This window comes from Podarcis erhardii (assembly GCF_964252035.2).
Source record: "Podarcis erhardii genome assembly, chromosome: 16".
Lineage (NCBI taxonomy): Eukaryota > Metazoa > Chordata > Lepidosauria > Squamata > Lacertidae > Podarcis > Podarcis erhardii.
This window is the reverse complement of record NC_138514.1, coordinates 37,685,261-37,703,436: the sequence shown is the minus strand read 5'-3', so window position 1 is coordinate 37,703,436 and position 18,176 is coordinate 37,685,261. Positions and strand designations below refer to the sequence as shown.

The 18,176-nt window shown below is 55.6% G+C and overlaps 1 protein-coding gene across 2 annotated transcripts in view; it reads left to right on the top strand.

Annotated features, from left to right (window-relative positions):
- Positions 1 to 16,931, top strand: part of MYO1C (myosin IC) — a 37,003-nt gene extending 20,072 nt beyond the window's left edge. For both annotated transcript variants that reach the window (XM_081844074.1, XM_081844075.1), the window contains exons 2-32: positions 1,531 to 1,689; positions 2,139 to 2,254; positions 3,494 to 3,692; positions 4,074 to 4,154; positions 4,688 to 4,867; positions 5,052 to 5,150; positions 5,290 to 5,403; positions 6,050 to 6,121; positions 6,303 to 6,422; positions 6,647 to 6,732; positions 7,063 to 7,168; positions 7,560 to 7,640; positions 8,377 to 8,468; positions 8,691 to 8,785; positions 8,944 to 8,990; positions 9,114 to 9,194; positions 9,302 to 9,407; positions 9,748 to 9,865; positions 10,140 to 10,253; positions 10,339 to 10,415; positions 10,565 to 10,633; positions 11,461 to 11,545; positions 11,700 to 11,859; positions 12,818 to 12,901; positions 13,031 to 13,124; positions 13,216 to 13,271; positions 13,468 to 13,603; positions 13,990 to 14,060; positions 14,230 to 14,327; positions 14,838 to 14,937; positions 15,288 to 16,931. In XM_081844074.1, the coding sequence (XP_081700200.1) occupies positions 1,531 to 1,689; positions 2,139 to 2,254; positions 3,494 to 3,692; positions 4,074 to 4,154; positions 4,688 to 4,867; positions 5,052 to 5,150; positions 5,290 to 5,403; positions 6,050 to 6,121; positions 6,303 to 6,422; positions 6,647 to 6,732; positions 7,063 to 7,168; positions 7,560 to 7,640; positions 8,377 to 8,468; positions 8,691 to 8,785; positions 8,944 to 8,990; positions 9,114 to 9,194; positions 9,302 to 9,407; positions 9,748 to 9,865; positions 10,140 to 10,253; positions 10,339 to 10,415; positions 10,565 to 10,633; positions 11,461 to 11,545; positions 11,700 to 11,859; positions 12,818 to 12,901; positions 13,031 to 13,124; positions 13,216 to 13,271; positions 13,468 to 13,603; positions 13,990 to 14,060; positions 14,230 to 14,327; positions 14,838 to 14,937; positions 15,288 to 15,314 (3,123 nt within the window). In that variant the 3' untranslated portion in view covers positions 15,315 to 16,931. The remainder of the gene's footprint in view (positions 1 to 1,530; positions 1,690 to 2,138; positions 2,255 to 3,493; positions 3,693 to 4,073; positions 4,155 to 4,687; positions 4,868 to 5,051; positions 5,151 to 5,289; positions 5,404 to 6,049; positions 6,122 to 6,302; positions 6,423 to 6,646; positions 6,733 to 7,062; positions 7,169 to 7,559; positions 7,641 to 8,376; positions 8,469 to 8,690; positions 8,786 to 8,943; positions 8,991 to 9,113; positions 9,195 to 9,301; positions 9,408 to 9,747; positions 9,866 to 10,139; positions 10,254 to 10,338; positions 10,416 to 10,564; positions 10,634 to 11,460; positions 11,546 to 11,699; positions 11,860 to 12,817; positions 12,902 to 13,030; positions 13,125 to 13,215; positions 13,272 to 13,467; positions 13,604 to 13,989; positions 14,061 to 14,229; positions 14,328 to 14,837; positions 14,938 to 15,287) is intronic.
- Positions 16,932 to 18,176: the final 1,245 nt, after the last annotated feature.

The window sequence follows — 18,176 nt, the reverse complement described above, 5'->3', positions numbered from 1 at the left end:
TGAGTCCCCTCCCTCCTCCCCCACTGCCCTCTCCTCCAGTGTCCAAAATTCCCCAGGTGCGTTTTGCTACTGACGCAGGTCCAATGGTGATTGTGTGGAGATTTTTGGGCGCCAGGCTGGCAAACACAGTTTAAAAATCCATAGTTTCCCCTGTGTGTGTGTTTCTCCTCCTTGCATGCTGGGATTAGTGAAGTGTTGTAAGAGCAAGTACAATCAGGCAGTGCAGTTGAGATCATAGGATCGTAGAAATGTAGCGCTGGGAGGGATCCTGGGGGTCATCTAGTCCAACCCCCTGGCGAGCAGGCGCTCCGTTGTGGTGACCGTAACCCAGATTCAAGGTGCCATTTGGCACCTAGGTTATATATCACACTGCTCTCCTCCCCCACAGAGCCACCACTTTGTCCCCCAACTGTACCTGTGGCACCTGGGGAGACCGGGGCGGGGAGGTGTCCTTCACTCAGAGGTCTCTGTGTCCGGCTTGGATGTGACCTCTTGCTGCTGCTTGCCCCTCCTTGGCCAGCCAATGTTTGGAGGAAGACCTCGGGGCTCCCTTTGCTGCTGGTGCTGAGGGGGCTGGAGTTCTTGGCCGGTGGGATGGGACTGGCTAGTGCCAGGAGCCCCTGCAGGCATGGGGGGGGGGAGAGAGAGAGAGAGAGAGAGATGCTCAGCTGTCTCTGAGGCATCCGCCTTTCTCTCCCCACTCTGCCCCCCCAAACTCCAGGTCTTCCCCCCTTGGAAGAGCCCCTCCCAGTAGCCAACCCCCAAAGGCTCCCTGCGGGGCCTGAGCAGGGAAGTGGCAGGGAGAGGTTAAGAGGGCGCTTGAGGAGCGCAGGTGCGCCTCCTTTCTCCCTCTCGCCTCCTGGGGATTTGCTAGGGGAGGAAATGTTCCTGTTGGCATGGAAAGTTTCCTCCATGGGGGGGGGGGCTCTGCGCAGTGCTGGGGAGAGGCCGGCAGGCTCACTCCACTCCACTCCCAGCAAGCGAAGGACGTGGGACGCTGTGTTCCCTCTTGTGCCAGCCATGAACGTCGAGGGCTTGTTGGCCCAGATCCAGCAGAAGAGGTCTCTCATCCCCATGGGCTTCCACCTGGCCCACCATTTGGTGAGCGCCCATGGCATGTGCAGGGTGTTGCTGGCCGAGGGCAGGACCTGGAGGCCTGGACGGGATGCCAGTGGAGTGTGTGTGTGTTGGGGTTGGGGAAAGCCGCTCCCTTCTGCCTTGCAGCCTTCCTGGGAAGGATCCTGATTTGCATTGCTGTTTGTGGCTTCTGAGACCTGGACTCATTTACTCTAGGAGATGTTAAAACTTTGGTAGTGAACCAGCTGAGGGGCGTTGGCTGGGCTGGAGTGGGGCGTGTGGACTTCCGTCCCCTCCTTGTTGTGGACATGCCTCTCCCTGAGCCCCACCAGCCCTCGCTCTGGCCTCCGTCCTTTGGCCCTTCCTTGACAGCCAGCCCAGGCAGGACGAGGCTTCCCTCCCTGTCCACCTCTGGCCGCCTGGCTCAACCTCCCCTCTTGTTGCTCCTTGCAGCCTGTCGGCAGTGACGGGGTCCGGCTAGCAGCCATGGAGAGCGCCCTGACGGCTCGCGACCGCGTGGGAGTCCAGGACTTTGTCCTGCTGGAGAACTTCACCAGCGAAGCAGCTTTCATCGAGAATCTGCGCAAGCGGTTCAAGGAGAACCTCATCTACGTGAGTGGAGCGGGTGGGGCAGCCCCCTTCATCCAGCAGCCTCCTCTTTCCCTGTGGGGCTCTACCTGACGGGAGCCATGGCCCCACAGAGCCCCTCTGTTTGGGTGCTGGGCCCCAGCAGGGTGGTCCCACTGCATGTTCTGGAGCAGAGGGTCCAGGAGGGCAGACTGAGGTGCAGCTGCCTTCAGCCCCACAGGCAAACATTGAGGGAGGCAAACCATTCTGCCCCCACCCCCAGTTTCTCATGACATCCAGTAATTATCCCCTGAGAAAGCCTCCCCTCCTAAGCTGAAAGCAAAGTTGTTTGAGGGATGCAGGAAACATTTCTTGGAGGAAGATTTCAAGGCAAAGAAGAAGAGTGTCACTATGAGGGATTGCCAGGTGTCCCAGAGGCTGCTCTCTCCCCCTCCCTGTGCCTCCTGACCTCCCCTCCCTCCCTTGCTCTGCAGACGTACATCGGCTCCGTCCTGGTCTCCGTCAATCCCTACAAGGACCTGGAGATCTACACCAAGCAACACATGGAGCGCTACCGGGGCGTCAGCTTCTACGAGGTCTCTCCTCACCTGTGGGTAACGCCAGGGGTCAAGCCAGCCCCCCTCCCCCTCTTGCTTGCCCTGGGCCTCTGGAGCCGCAGGGCGCCAGCCACACCCAAAGGATAGGAAAATCTGTGTGTGTGTGTGTGTGCGCGAGAGGGCAGAGGGTGGGATTTTTCCTGCTCCCTCTGCCCAACATTTCCCACGTTGCTAAGAGACCAGTATCTTTGTTTGCATAGCTGGGTGAACACTCCTCATTTAGAGAACGGAGTGCTGATTCTGAGCACAATTTTGGAGGGTTCGTAAGACAAAAGAGTCCTGCGTGTGCGAAACACCCGGCCACACGGCTTGCAGGGTGTGTGTGTACAAAATCTAGGGAGTGCCTTTGCTTTGGGAGATGGGAGGGAGGAAGAGAGGGGAGGAGGGGATATCCCAGGTCACATTCTGCCCCCCTACCCATGTTCCCTGGGATTTGGCCCAATGGAAATGCTGAGTGGGCGGGGGGGGGGGGGCGCTGTCTTTTAGATGGGCAGGCTGCCTCCCAACTTCCCACTTGTTGGGTCTGCAAGGCTCTTGAGCTTCAGCCTCCTTGAGATGAGGGAAAGCAAAGAAGGGAGGGAGTGGAAAGAATGCTAAAATCGGGATTTAGTCTCTCCCAAACCCCATCAAATTTATTTATTTATTTATTAAAATAGTTTGCTCTCCATATACCACCCAGGGCAGCATACAGCAAAAAGATACAAATTCTCAATTATGACCCAGCAGACAAAATCCTTGAAACATCGATGAGGATTTCTAGCAGTGGAAAGTGCCTCCCTGAGTGCCCAAACATTTGCCCTGTGGGTCCTGGGCAAGGCTCTTTGGGGCCGTCCTTCCCCAGCTGGGGCACCACAGCCAAGCAGCCCCTTGCGGCCGCATCACGGGAATCAGATGCTGCTACAGCCTTTCCCTGGCCAGATGGGATCCGACCCGATATCAGTCTCAGTCCCTGTTTTAACACTCGTTTTACATTTTGTTTTAATGGCAATGCATACTGGGTTTACGGTAGATATTTTGGAAATAAAGGAGGGAGGTGCCTGGAGAAAGAGCCTCAGCAGAAGCTCTTTAAGGCACAGGCAGGTGAAGAGAGAAGACGTAGAAGCAAAACTCTGGCACAGGTGCCCCCTTGGCAGGCCTCCTTCCCCCACCCCCTGCAGGCCCCGGGAGCGCCGGATGGTGGCGCTGGCCGGGTGGTGACGACTGTGGCCCTTTGCTCCTCTCCTCCTCCTCAGCTACGCCATTGCAGACAATGCCTACCGCTCTCTGCGCACGGAGAGGAAGGACCAGTGCATCCTCATCTCGGGGGAAAGCGGGGCTGGCAAGACGGAAGCCACCAAGAAGGTGCTGCAGTACTACGCTGTCACCTGCCCAGCCAGCGAGCAGGTGGAGACCATCAAGGACCGGCTCCTGCAGTCCAACCCAGTCCTGGAGGTAAGAGCATGAGGCCCAGTTCAGAAGGTGCCGGGGCTACGGCTGCTCCTTCTCCTCTGTGGCTTTTGGGCCTGGAAGAGAGGTGGACACAGCACAGCACAGCCGCTCCTCCCCAGTGGACCTGCCCCATCTTTGTGGCCTGGTTTGCGCTGCTGGGTGCCAACAACCAAGGGAGCCCATATGCCAGCCCCTGGCCCAGGATGCCTGTGTGGAGGCAGGAGAGGCCCTGCAGTGGTCAGCACTTGAGTCCAAGTCGAGGCCAGCTGGGGACCAGGCTAGAAAGCCAAGCCAGGCAAGGCCTGCAGTCCGAGGGGCTGGGCCTGAGCCAGAGTCCTTTCCCCACGTCTGGAGATCAGTTGTTGTCCTCTTCTTCCTCTACAGGCGTTTGGAAATGCCAAGACCCTTCGCAACGACAACTCCAGCCGATTTGGGAAATACATGGATGTCCAGTTCGATTATAAGGTGAGTCCGTAGGAGGGCAAACCGGGTTAGCCTCCTGGTCCGTCCTGCTCTCCCCGCCTCACCTGGTGACGTCGGGGGCTGAAACTGGACCCTTCTGCATTGCAATGCGCACACTGGGCCACTGAAAACCCCCATCTTCTGAGTTGTGGAGTAGGGGGAGCCCCTCTCTCTGTCCTCATGTGGAGCCAGGTTTCCCCCAGCCCCCAAAGCTTTTCATCATGTCCCCTGTGGAAAATGCACGTGAGCTCTTCTGAGCTCTTTGGAGAGGAAAGACCGGCCCGGAAGGGGTGGGCTCCGGTTACTGAGATGAGGAGGAGGACAGAGCTCCAGTGCAGGGCGCTCCAAGGCGGCTCTGCATGCAGGGCTGACCCCTGGTGGACGGTCTGCCGGTGCTTGGTGGGGAAACCCTGAGAGCTCTGGCAGCAGCCTTCTTGCTTGGCTGCGGACTCCCTCTGCCCCTCTGCAAAGGGGTCCTTAGCAGCTGGCTCCCTTTCTGCCCTCGCCAGCCACAGCTGCTGCCTTCTTTGCCTTAGGGGGCTCCCATTGGGGGCCACATCCTGAACTACCTCCTTGAGAAGTCACGGGTGGTGCACCAGAACCACGGCGAGAGGAACTTCCACATCTTCTACCAGCTGCTGGAAGGGGGCGAGGAGGACCTGTTGCGGAGGCTGGGCCTGGAGAAGAGCCCCCACCAGTACCAGTACCTGGTGAAGGTAAAGCGCTGCACCCACACCCACCCACACCCCAGCAGAAGCTTTTCTGGGGCCTGCAGCGGGGCTGAGCGGTAGCTGAGGACCGCCTGCCTGCCTGCTGCCTGTCCATTTTGGGGGCAGCCAATGCATCCCCCCTCTCTGCTGCTGAGGGTCTCCTCCCCACGTTCCCCATCTCTCTTGCCAGGGCCAGTGTGCAAAAGTCAGCTCCATCAACGACAAGAGCGACTGGAAGGGCGTGCGCAGGGCCCTGTCCGTCATTAACTTCAGCGACAACGAAGTGGAGGTAAGGGGCCCCTTTTGCTCCTGCGGCTGCTGCTGCCTCCCTGTGTTTGGGAGGGAGGGGGCTGGTCCTAGGCCCCCTTCTGTGGTGTTCTTCTGCTAGTGACCCTCCCTGGCCCTCCCCTCTTCCCTTCCCTTCCCAGGACCTCCTGAGCATTGTGGCCAGTGTCTTGCACTTGGGCAACGTGCAGTTTGCTGCCGACGAAGAGGGCAGCGCACAAGTGACCACAGAGAACCAGATCAAGTACCTGGCCAGGGTGAGTAGCAGAGCTGGCAGGGAGGGGGCAGTGGGCGGGGGGTGTGGAGAGGAGCGAAAGGCCCCCCAGGTACCTTCGGAAATGGGCCTGAGCTGCATCACTTGGAGGCTGTTTTTTAGGGGGGACGTGTGTGTCATAAAGTCTAGAGAAAGGGTTATATTCTAGAAGGAATCAAAGAAAGGAATGAATCTGAGAGATGGCCAAGTAACATTAGGGGAATCCACGTCCAGTGAATACGAAGGCAGGCCACAGTTTTATTCCTGCAGCTCCTGGAGTCAGAAGACGGAATGCTAGAGGAAATGACTTTGGAGTACTTGAAAAGTGTGAATAAGGCCTTCAGTATATTTTGGGGGTGAGGATTAGTCACAGCTGCTGGAAGAGAAGAGGCCAAACCGTCCCCTAGACTTCCATTCTCTTCTAAAGTGAGGAGAAATAATGACACCCTTTCTCTGATGCTAAGCAGAGGTGGGGCAGGTGGCGCCTTCTCTTCTCTCCCGGCTGCACTGCACCCATCACTCCTCCCCCAGTTTGGGTCTCTGCCTTCCTGCTCCTCTCAGGGCTGAGAAGGAGCCTTTTCCTCTGCCGTGGGCAGAGGCTGCTCTGGCTGTGGCTCTTCAGCCGTGGCTCTCCTTTTTCTGCCTTGCAGCTCCTGGGGGTTGAGGGGACTTTGCTTCGAGAGGCTCTGACCCACAAGAAGATCATCGCCAAGGGGGAAGAGGTAAGAGGGTTGGCCAGCTGACTGCCGCGGAGGGTGGGGGGAGGCGGCCAGGCCCACCCAGGGGTGTTTCCTGGTGATGGTCCCTGTGGCCATATCCATGGGAGGTGGTTTGGGTACCTGCTTGCCCTCCCTCCCGAGTCCGCTGGCTGGAGAGAGGCTGACGGCAGCTCCTTCCTTGCAGCTGGTCAGCCCCCTCAACCTGGAGCAGGCGGCTTACGCACGGGACGCCCTCGCCAAGGCCATCTACGGGCGCACCTTCTCGTGGCTCGTGGGCAAGATCAACAAGTCCCTCGCCTACAAGGTCAGCAGCCTGTTCTCCCCATGACGGCCGCTGGGTTCTGGGCGGCACCCTCCGTGGAGGAGGCCTTGCTTCGGAAAAGGGGCCCACAAGGAGCAGGCCTCCTTCTGCAAGGGTGGCTTTGCTGGGACAGGAGCAAAGTCCCCGTTTTCCAGGCAGGCAGGGCAGGGGGCAAGGGGAGGGTGCCGTTCCCAGGGGGGCTCTCACTCCCCTGTGTCTTTTGGCAGGAGACGGAGTGCCTGGGCTGGAGAAGCAGCGCCTCTGTCCTGGGGCTGCTCGACATCTACGGCTTCGAGGTTTTCCAGCACAACAGGTGGGTTTTCCTGACTCCTGCCCAGGAGGAGGAAGAGGAGGGGCTGCCTGTCTTCCAAGGGGCAAGGGGCTGCCTGGCACAGGGCTGGCCTCAGGCTGCTCTCCACCAGGCTTTGTCTCTGACCTTGTGCTGTGCCACTGAAACTCGGCACCCCTGGTTGCTGCAGGCCAGCATGGCCGTGAGAAGACCCAGCACCAGCAGGGAGGTGGGTCTCGCTCTGCCACCCATGACTGTGCCCCCCCCCTTCAGTGAAAGTGGTTGCTTGGAGGGGGAGGGGGTCAGAGTCTCTGCTGGGGCCAAGCGCTCTTTTCTGCCTTCCCTCCTTTGCAGCTTTGAGCAGTTTTGCATCAATTACTGCAATGAGAAGTTGCAGCAGCTCTTCATCGAGCTCACGCTGAAATCGGAGCAGGAGGAATACGAGGCTGAGGGAATTGCGGTAAGAGCAGGCAGTGGTGATGGGGGGGGGGGCTCCTCTGCTCTCCCAGCGAGGGAGGGGCTGCCATTTACACCTGAGGAGGCCGACTTACTTAGTCCAGCTGAAAATAGAGTCAGCCCTTTGGCCAGCCGGCCTCTGCTGAGCCCTTGCCCTTTGGATTACTGGCCACGTTTCTGTTGAATGAGAGGTGCCTAAGAACGTGGCAGCCATCACTTCTCCTTTGAAGGGCAAGGAGTTGAGGCCTTAGTGCCTGACTCTTGGCAATGAGGGGTCTCCCCTTGTGCCCCCTAAGGCCAAAGGGGGGGGCCGCCCAGCCGGCTGGTGCCTCCAGCTGCTCCCCCATGCGCCTCTCCTCCTATTTCACTCAGACTCTCTCGCTTCCTTTTTGCAGTGGGAACCTGTCCAGTACTTCAACAACAAGATCATCTGTGACTTAGTGGAAGAGAAATTCAAAGGCATCATTTCAGTCTTGGTAAGTCCTCAAGGACGCTTTGAAGAAAAGGGTGTGGGAAGATTGTGGGCAGAGGGCCTTCTCGGTAGTGGCTCCCTCCCTGTGGAACACCCTCCCTTCAGATGTTAAGGAAATAAACAACTATCTGACTTTTAGAAGACATCTGAAGGCAGCTTTGCACAGGGAAGTTTTTAACGTTTGATGTTTTAGTATGTTTTTATATATGCTGTGAGCCGCCCAGGGTGGCTGGGGAAACCTAGCCAGATGGTTGAGGTATAAATAAAAGTATTATTATTATTATTATTATTATTATTATTATTATTATTATTATTATTGCTGTTGTTGGTGGGGGGTGCAATAGCATTTCTGGCCCGTCCTTCCCCAAAGGTCCCAGGGCTGCAAAAAGGCAAGATTTTAATCGGTGGAAACAATTTACGGTCAAAGGAATAGGGAAGGTTCTGAAAACATACATTGTCTGCCTGCAGCTTCACAAGAGAGGCACCTCTGTTGGGAGGGAACCCCACAGCACAGGAAATGCCCTCCTGGGCCCCCACCCCCACCCCCACTGCTCTGCTCCCTCCTTTGGGCCCATTAGCCAAGTTGGTCAGCGGGCAGCCTCCTGGGGACACCTGCAAGCCCCCACCCGATCCTCTGGAGGCTTCCATCTGCTCTGAAAGGCTCCAGGGATGGTCTTGGGGGGAGGAGGAGGGTGGTGTTGCCTGCTAGTCCCCCAAGTCCTTCCATTTCCTCCCTGCAGGATGAGGAGTGCCTGCGGCCTGGAGACGCCACCGACACGACCTTCCTGGTGAAACTGGAGGAGACAATAAAGAACCACCCCCACTTCCTCACGTGAGTCACCTTGGGGGCAGAGGAGCCTCTCCATCTTCAGCCCAGGACTGGAGGTTCCACTTTGGTCTCTGCACCTTCTTTGAGAACAGAAGCAGCCAATCTGCTCCTGCTACAGGGACCCGATCCCCTCCAGCCCAGCCTTGTCCCCTGGGACCCCGAGCCATTGGTTCTGGCTCCCTCCCTCCCATCTTCTGCCCATTTATGGAGTTTCCCTCTCCACAGACACAAGCTGGCAGATGCCAAGACCCGGAAGTCCTTGGGCCGAGAGGAGTTCCGCCTGCAGCACTACGCAGGGGACGTCACCTACAACGTGGCAGGTAGATGGCGGTTGTCTCCAGGCAGCAGTGCTGGGCAGCGGGGGGCGTCTGTGCCTGTGCCCCCCTTCCCATACAGACGCTGTTTCAGGAGCAAACCCTCTCTTCAGCTCCACCTGGCAGGGTCTTTTATGCTACTGGTTTTGTGCTTCCTTCCCCAGGTTTCCTGGACAAGAACAACGACCTCCTTTTCAGGAACCTCAAAGAGGTGAGTCCTGGCTGGAAGTGGGCCTGTGCCCTGGGCAGGAAGGTGCCTGTCCGTGCAAAGGGCTCCTGGGGCTAAGCCAGGCCCACTTTGCCCCAGTGTGACTCCCTCTCGCTGCCCCCACAGGCCATGTGCAACTCGGAGAACCCCATTGTCAACCAGTGCTTTGACCGGGCGGAGCTGACGGACAAGAAGAGGCCAGAGACAGTAAGAGCCCAAAGAGGGTGGGAGGGTGGTGGGTGGTGGCTCTGCTGCAAGGCCAGGTGGCCGTGATCCTTTCCTCTGCTCCATTCCTCTCTTCTCCTCCCTTGCAGGCAGTGACACAGTTCAAGAACAGCCTTGCGAAGCTCATGGAAATCCTGATGTCCAAGGACCCCTCCTACATCCGCTGCATCAAGCCCAACGACGCCAAGCAGGCGGGTGGGTCTGAGCCTCTGTCCCTGCTTCCTTCCCAGAGGGCGGGGAGTGCTGGTGTGGGGGTCCTGGGGGGATTCTGAGCCTTGGCTGGATTCCCCTCTTTCCAGGTTTCTCATCCCTGACGTTTCTCAAGAACTCCCAACTTACAAGCTCTGGCTGCCGCCTAGGCTTCCTCTGATGCTGCCTGGCTTGCACTGCCCTGTTCTTGAAGGGGGGGGGGACACTGTCTGCTGTGGAAGAATAGATCCATAGGCACCAAGAGGGCAAGCCAGGCGCTGGGCAGGGCGTTGGCCCGGCTGCCCTTTTTTACTTGTCACTGTCCTTCCTTCTGATCATTTTCTAGGCCGTTTTGATGAAGTTTTGATCCGGCATCAGGTGAAGTACTTGGGCCTGATGGAGAACCTGAGAGTGCGTCGGGCTGGCTTTGCTTATCGGCGAAAATACGAAGTCTTCCTCCAGAGGTAGGTGTGCGTGCAAACCCTGTGCAGGAGCATTACAGCGCAGGAATGGATTTGGAGGGAGCAGGTGGATCCTGGGGGCGAAATGAAGAGTGGTTGCTCTGCCTGCAATGTTGCGCCAAGGGAGGGGCGTTGTGGCTGCTTGCTGTGCTGTGGCAGCTCCAGCCCCCTCAGAGGAGAAGGGCAGCAAGATCCTCTTACAGCTTCTGGGGGCTTTGGGGCTCTGCCTGGCGCTCCCTTGGTCATGTGACCAGGCTACCATCCCTTCCATGGCCAGGTACAAGTCTCTGTGTCCTGAAACGTGGCCCACCTGGGACGGGAGGCCCCACGACGGCGTGGCTGTGCTTGTGAAACACCTTGGCTACAAGCAGGAGGAGTTCAAGATGGGCAGGTAGGCGGCTGAGTCTTGGGGTGCTGCCCCAGATGGGGGTGGGGGATAAACGTTCTCTCTCTCTTATGGATAATTTCCTTTCCAGGACAAAAATATTTATTCGTTTCCCCAAGACTCTCTTTGCGACAGAAGACAGCCTGGAGATCCGGAAACAGAGTCTGGGTGAGTTTGTCCATCAGCGAGTCTGGGGGCAGGGAATGCCTGGGGCCCTCCGGGGATCAAGGAAGGTGGGCGCTGGGCCCCAGCAACCTTTGAGGCCACCAGGGGGGGCATCTCTGTGCTCAATGTGCCTCTTCCCTCCCTGGCTTCAGCCACAAAGCTCCAGGCCGGCTGGAGAGGCTACTACCGGCGGAAGAAGTTTCGGCAGATGAAGCTGTCAGGTAAGAAGCAGCGACGGCTCTTTGCTTCTCCTCTAGGGACAGACCCTCCCTTCCCGTCCATCGCAGGAGCAGTCATGCTCAAGGTGCCACCAGTTAAGCAGCAGGGCTGGCGCTCCAAGCAGCCCCTGAGGCCAGCAGGGGGGTGGGCAGGGCAAGGGCCTCCCTCCCAGGGGCGTTTCTGGGCCCTGTGCTCTGCTTGCTCCAGCAGCCATTTGCAGGTGGGGCAGGCAGTGGGGGCTGCTTCTGCGCCTTTCCTCAGGGCAGCTCTTGCCACAAGAGGCAGGCAGACAGCTGCCAGGGAGGGACAGGGTGGCACACCCACTGCTTTGCCGCCCATGGCTGGCCTGTGTTGAAGAGTCCATGCCCAGCACCATTGGCTTCTGCATCTGGAATGGCCAGGGAGCGGGGATTCATCTCATTCACCTCAGGAAGCCCAGATACCTATCTTGCGGGTCCAGCAAAGGCCGGCCAGCAACATTTCAGGAGGGAAGGTTGGGAATCGCAAAATGCCCAGAGAGCGAGAGAGAGAGAGAGAGTGTTGGGTAGCCTCCTGCATCTCTGGCAAGGACCCCCCTGGCCACCTCCTGAGGCAGCCTCTTCTCCCACTGAAGAACCCTTGCTCTTGGGGAGTTTGTCTGCCCTCCCTTTGGCCAGAACCAGCCAAACCCTTGCAGGTGGTGCCCTCTGGAGCAGTGGAGAAGAAGTGGCCGTCTCTGTGCCAGGCTCCCAGGCTGCCCTTCTCCAGGCTCCTTCCACCATTCCTGCCCCCTCACCGGCACTGCCCTGTGCCCCTGACCCCCCTGTCTCCCCCTCTTTGCTCCCTCCAGCCATCACTATCCAGTCCTGGTGGCGAGGGACACTGGGGCGGCGCAAGGCAGCCAAGAAGAAGCGGGCCGTGGAGACCGTCCGGCGGTGCGTCTGGGCTCCCTCTTCCCTTCCCTGGGCCGGGGGGGGGGGGGCGGGCGCACCCTGCCCCTTGCAGGGCTTGTGAGGGGGGTGGGGGCTGTTGGGGGGGGTAAGTGCCACTCTGCTCTCCTAAGAGGCCTTTCCCTGGGTCTCCCTGCAGGTTCATCAAGGGGTTTATTTACCGGAATTACGCTCGCTGCCCCGAGAACGAATACTTCCTTGACTACATCCGCTATTCCTTCCTGATGAACTTGAAGCGGAACCTGCCCCGGAACGTTCTGGACAAATCCTGGCCGGTGCCTCCGCCCTCCCTGAGAGAGGTAGCTCCAGGGGCAGCGCAGTGGGGTAGGGTGGGTGAGAGCCCTGCCTCGCCCAAGGAGCTCCTCCTCCTCCTGCTGCTGTCCCGGGCCTGGATCCAAGCAGGGCCTGCATGTCCCATGTCCTGAAGCTTCGGCCTTTGTCCATCAGCAGTTGTGGGTGACAGCAGAAGAGTGTCTAGGCCACCGTCTCCTGGCTGAATGACATGCTCTGCTTTTGAATGAACGAACCCGGATCATTGTGATAGTGCTTCTCCCTCCTTGCAGTCCGTAGAGATTTTCAAATATTAAGCAGTTTATAAATGTTGTGTTGTTGTTGTTGTTGTTGTTAACGTTCCAAAGGGAGTCAGCAAAACAGACTCTGCAACCCAGTCTGGGAATTGTGGGACATTTGGCAGGGAGAGAAGAGGGAAGATTCTTGACGCCTTTGACCTGGTGCCAGACACCGCTCCTCCCTCCTCTCTCTCCCTCCCTCAGATGTGATGTACAAGGAGCTGGAGGGCCCACAAGCTGCCCCACAAGTGCCAGGCCCATCTCCTCAAGAGGTGGAGGCCTGCTTTCATTCCCAAAGTGTTATTCAGGCAGGCAAAAGCATGAAGCGTGGAGGAAGCTCCTGCTCTGACCTCAAAATATCTAGCTCAGGAGGAGGAGGAAGAGATGGTCCTCTTGGCAGGGAGCTTTTGTCTTAAGTTTGAAGTTGTGCCATTGCCACCACCTCCTATTCAGGCCGCAAGGCTGCCCTGAACCCTGTGCAAATGTCCAGAGGGGGCCCTCCCAGCTTGGGGCCAGTTAAATCTGTGAGCTGGTGTCTGCGTGGGTGCTGAGAGCTTAAAAGATGCCCAAATGCTCCTCCTTCCTCGTATGGTGTGCTGAGGAGCAGCCCAGGGGTGTCTTTGCCCTGCTGCTGCCCCTTGTGGTCTCCCTTTCCACCTGGCAGCTGCCTTTGCTCCTTGTCCTTCAGGCATCTCAGCTGCTGAGAGACCTCTGCATGCAGAACATGGTGTGGAGCTACTGCAAGAGAATCAGCCCCGAGTGGAAGCTGCAGGTGGGTAGCGCTGGGGCTGCCTCCTTCCCTGCCTGTCCCACCCCAAGGAGAATGGCTCTCTGTGAGCAGCTTCCAAGTGGCTCCTCCTTTCCCTGGGGAGCGCTGTGACTCCGCCTGTCTCTTCCGCAGCTGGAGCAGAAAGTGGTGGCCAGTGAGATCTTCAAGGGGAAGAAGGACAACTATCCTCAGAGCGTCCCTCGCCTCTTCCTTAACACCCGCCTTGGTGAGTGGGGCTTCTCAGGCTGGCCAGGGGTGGGGCTGCCGTCTCCAGCTAGCTGCTTCCAACTGCCTCCCTTCTTTCCTTTTTGCGGCAGGTAGCGAAGAGATTAATGCCAAAATCCTTCAAGTGCTGGGAAATGAGACGCTCAAGGTAAGTGAGGCACAGAGGCTCTTTGGCCGCGGCTCAGGGGCTCTGAAGGAAGGGCGCAAGGAGGCCGAGCCGGCCCAGAAGGGCTGGCCGGGATGGAAGTTGCCGCTCTTCCTTGCTGCCCCCCATAGCCTCTTGTCTGGAGGCTGCTTCAGGCACTGTGGAAATTTGCTATTGGGATTCTTGCTGCTCCTTTCAGTATGCCGTTCCCGTGACCAAGTACGACCGCAAAGGCTACAAGGCCCGAGCCCGGCAGCTGCTGCTCACCCAGAATGCAATTCTGCTGGTTGAAGAGGCCAAGGTCAAGCAGCGGATTGACTACGGCAACCTGTCAGGTGCGAAGATGGCGACCAACAAGCGCTTGGCTGGCCTGGGGGGGAGAAGCTGCTTTTGGAGCAAGCGTTGCCTGGTCCCTGTTGTCGGGAGCTGTTGTTTCTGACACATGCATGCGGCCAACTCAAAGAAATTTGTTGTCCTCTGAGATTTTAGATGCACTTTCCAGAACATGGCTGGCTGCTGGCATTGTGGGGCCTGTTTGTGGGCCTCTCTCCCCTGCCCAAGTCCCTGACAGAGCTTCCTAGCTTGGAGCTCTGTAGGTGGCAAGAGGGGCCTGTTCTGCCTAGAGGGCTGGAGCTGCCAGTGTTGCCATGGAAGAGAAAGGTGGCCGTGCCTGGAGTGAGCCCACTTTGCCAAGCAAAATGGCCCTTTCTTGTCTCAACAGGAATCTCCGTCAGCAGCTTGAGTGACAGCCTCTTCGTTCTCCACGTGGTCCGGGAGGATAACAAGCAGAAGGTAGCTTCTCTGCTCTATTAGCTGTGGATTTGGGAGTGGAAGGGAACAGGCACATGCTGGATTTGGGGTTTGGTGGCTCAGTCCAGTGATGAGCAGCCAGATTCCCAACAGATTGGTACCTTGTGGGAATTCTAAAATCTCTCTGAAAGATATTTGGTTTGTTTTCCAGGGCGACGTGGTGCTACAGAGTGATTTTGTGATTGAGACTCTGACCAAAATTGCAATCTGTGCCAACAAAGTAAACAGTGTGAATATCAACCAGGGCAGGTGAGCTTGCCATACTTTTATTTTAAAATGTGTGCCTGTCTGATGTGGGTCATAGGAGCTACCGCCCTCCTGCTTCTCTTAAGAGTAAAGGCCTCCAGGCCTGCTCCTGCTTTATCAAGGGAAGGGGCAGTCTATAGATCAAGCGGCTTTGCCAGAAGAATGTCTTGTGTATTTTGCGCTGCTGTGGAAAGCCAGTGCCACATCAGGCCACTGAGCAATGCAGACAAAAAGCCCCAATATCAAATCTGAGCTCTTCTCCAAGCTCACAAGAGGCCAGTCTCTCAGCCTCAGATTGTTCCTCTGCAGACAGCCATGGCCTGAATTGAAGGGATGTTAGGACTGCAAAAAGAATGTACGAGAAGCATGTTGAAGATTGGGTCACTGTACTTAAGAGACAGTACTAGTGACAAGCCTTGTTTGTTGGGTTTGGTTTTAATCCTGCCTTTTATTGTCAAATTATACCAATTTCAATCTATTAATCCCACCCCTGGGTATGTGTATTCTCTACAGCATAAAGTTCACTGTTGGGCAAGGCAAAGAGGGCATCATTGATTTCACATCGGGATCCGAACTGCTGGTCGCCAAAGCCAAGAACGGCCATCTTGCGGTTGTAAGTAGCATTGGGCTGGCCAAGCTCAGAGTGGCTCCACCCTCCTGCCCACCCCTCAGGGGTCACTCCATGCGGCTCCTAAGCCAGGCTCTGTGAGGTGCTATGATGGCAGCTCTCACTCTACCCTGTGACCCTGCAGGTGCCATAGGCTGGGCACAAAAGCCTTTATGCAGCTGTTCATCCTGCATCAGGAGCCTCTCATCCCTCTTGGCAAAGCCCTGCCTCAGTTCCTGCTGAGTGCTGACCAGGCTCCTTGCCAGCTCACCTTGTTCAGTTCTGAGCAGGAATAGCTGCTTTGGGCTAGCTGTTGCTCTCCCTCCTTCCACAGCTGACCTTTGTCTTCTTCTCAGGTGGCTCCTCGTCTGAATTCTCGATGACAAAAACTGCCCTTCCGCAAGGGACCTCTTCGTCGGACGACATTCTGTAATCCTGGCTGGACACTTTCCCTGCCAACCTTTTTGGGGGTGGGGGCTGCTTTGCAGACCTTCTTTCTAGCTACCAAAGACCTGCAGATCCAAAGAATTATCCTCTAATTATGTCCTTTGGTTTCCATCGTACCAGGCAGGAACCTTTTGTCACAGCAGTGGTGGCTGCTCTGTCCCCTGGGCATCAAACGGCTGTGTGCCACATCAAGGCCAGACCCAGAACAGCAGCAGCAGCAGTGAGAGAACCTGTAGAGCTGCCGGCCAACTAAACGAAATGCCAAATTTTATACTAAAAATATTTTATGAAGATGTTTTCTCCTAGATTTTTTGATGCTTTCTATGAAAATGTAAAAGCCATAATACATGTGTGCAATTCTGTTAGAATGCCCTAGCTCATTGTATGGGATGTTTGCACTTTGAAAACTATTTTCTTATTTTTAATTGGAAGAGCTGTGATAGCAATCTAGAATTAATGCCCGTCTGCCTTGCCCTGACCTTCTCATTTCCTGTTCAGTCTTGTGGCATCTTGCATCAAAAACGTGGGCTGCTTTTGCTGCAAGGGAGGACTAGCATGTTTGCACCTCTATCCATTTGTGCTGGGAGGGGCTTCTGGTCCTTCGTGGCTATTTGCCTGGAATAGCCGTCTGCCCCAGGCCTTATTGCAGCCAGCTTAGTTGGGACAGTTGGCAATGATGGCTTCCTTCCCCCACATGCTACCTCTGGGGTTTCTCCCCCTGCAAGTTACTGCCCTCCCCGCTATGAACTTTCATCCCATCTACCCCCAGCCTTTGCAGGGTATTTTATCATGAAGTGACAAGCATGGAAACAGAAGCAGAGCTTTTTAAATGCCTTTTCAAATAAAGTGCAGTTTTAAGAATGCAAAGGTGCTTAATTTAGGCTCTAGTGTTTGGCTGCTCCAGTGGGAACCCCTGGGTTTTGGAAGCAAAAGTATTGTTTTTTTACCACCATTAAGACACTAAACCAACCTTTTGGTTTTGGTAAGCTTTTTGTGAAACAGTTCCATCTGGTGTCCAAATATCGTTTTAAATCTGAATGTTCAAATTAGGTGAAAAGCCCTATTCATTGAGTCAGAATTCTTTTCATTTCTTAATTGCCATGTGGGGGCATGATTTGTCTTTTACAGGACCCACAAAAGTTTGAGCACTTCTTTAATCCCATAAAACAAAAAAGGAGGAGCTATGATATCTTTTGAAGGTAGTTACAAGTCATCAGTAACAGCAGCTGCAGTGCTTTCAAGGACAATTACTCAAGATAAAGGAAAAACTTCTTTAGTGTAAAAATGTGAATACGAGTCACTTTTGTGGTTGGACTGGACAAGCTTAAAGGCACTATTTGATTTTGCATTACTGACGGGCAAGATGTAGAACTTGGTGTGCTTGTATCCTTAGCATCCTGCTGCTGCTGCTGACCTTCAGAAGCCCAATTAGATTTTCTTTTCCGACGGGAATAAATGTTGCACCAGGCCTGGAATGCTGTCCATGCTATAGTGTATATAAGATTTAATGCACTATTGCTATATAAATGCCAAATAAATTTTTACTAAAATCAGATTTTTCTTTGCATTACAAACTAGCTTTAAAGTGCACTGGGACATTGTCCATGAATGACAGGGGGCAGACTGTGGCTTTAGCTATGGAGATCTCTTAGCCTGGGTCAGATGTAAAAGCTGCAGGAGGAGGTGTGCATTTGGCCTAGCCTAGAAATTACAGCTCAGTGGAAGCTATTCAATCACAGCACTGTCAGTTTAAAAGGAGCTGGAATCCAGAGAAGCCACTGGTAGGCAGACTGGGCTCTTAGCCCAAGGGTGGGGGCTGGGATGGATGTGCAGATGCACATCCAGGAGACCATTTTCCTACCCAGCCTCATCTAATAAAGGAAAGGACCCTCGCAACCCCTCAGATTGTTCCTCCTTCAGAGTTTGATAATCTTCCTCATCATTGCAGTTTGGGGCTGGGCTGCACTTTGTCCACCTAGCCCAAGGCTGCAGCATCCCACCGCAAAACCACCATCACCTTACTTGGCTTTGTGGGCCAGAAGCCCACCACCCCTGAAACAGACACTATGCCAAATACTCCAGATGGAGAATTACTCTCACCTTACATAAGGCAGCATCCTGTGTGGCTTTAATGGGCCTGGAAAACCCTTTATTTTGTAAAATATATATACCAGTACACAATACAAGTTCAGAGGGTAGTTGAAGGTAGAAGAGGAGGAATTGGGGTGAGTTTCACAGACAACCCATTTTGGGATGGACAGTGGTGGCAACTCAAATCTTCCCATTAGTGTGCGCAATTCTTGCTTTCAACTGATAACCAAAAAGTGGCAATGGTCTTTTCTGGTTTGAGTTTTTGAAAACTGGTCCCATGAAGCAGAATTACCTGTGAAGAAACTAGAACCTCCCAATTCCAACCTCTTCCTAGGGAATAGTTGATGGGGACCCCAAAGATGCAATAGCAGCCAGCAGCTGGGCACTGCCAGTCTCCTACAGCACCATTTGGTATTTTCCTTCCTTGTATCAAAAATTCATGCAACAGATTGGTTGCTGCCCAGCACACTGAGGGAAGTGGCAGATCGCTAGGTGACGGTGCCTGCAATGGCAGCCAGGGATGGGGTGGATGTTGAGCAGAAAATTTCTTGCCCTTGTCTGCCTCTACTTCACTGCTCCTGGAGCTTGACGTGCCAGCCTCTCCCTCTATAGAGTCCAATATGGTTCCAGCTAGCAGCAAAGAAAGATGAAGCAAGCAGCCTCAGAATGAGGCCTAATGGCAAACTACTGCAATCCCCCTTGCTGTG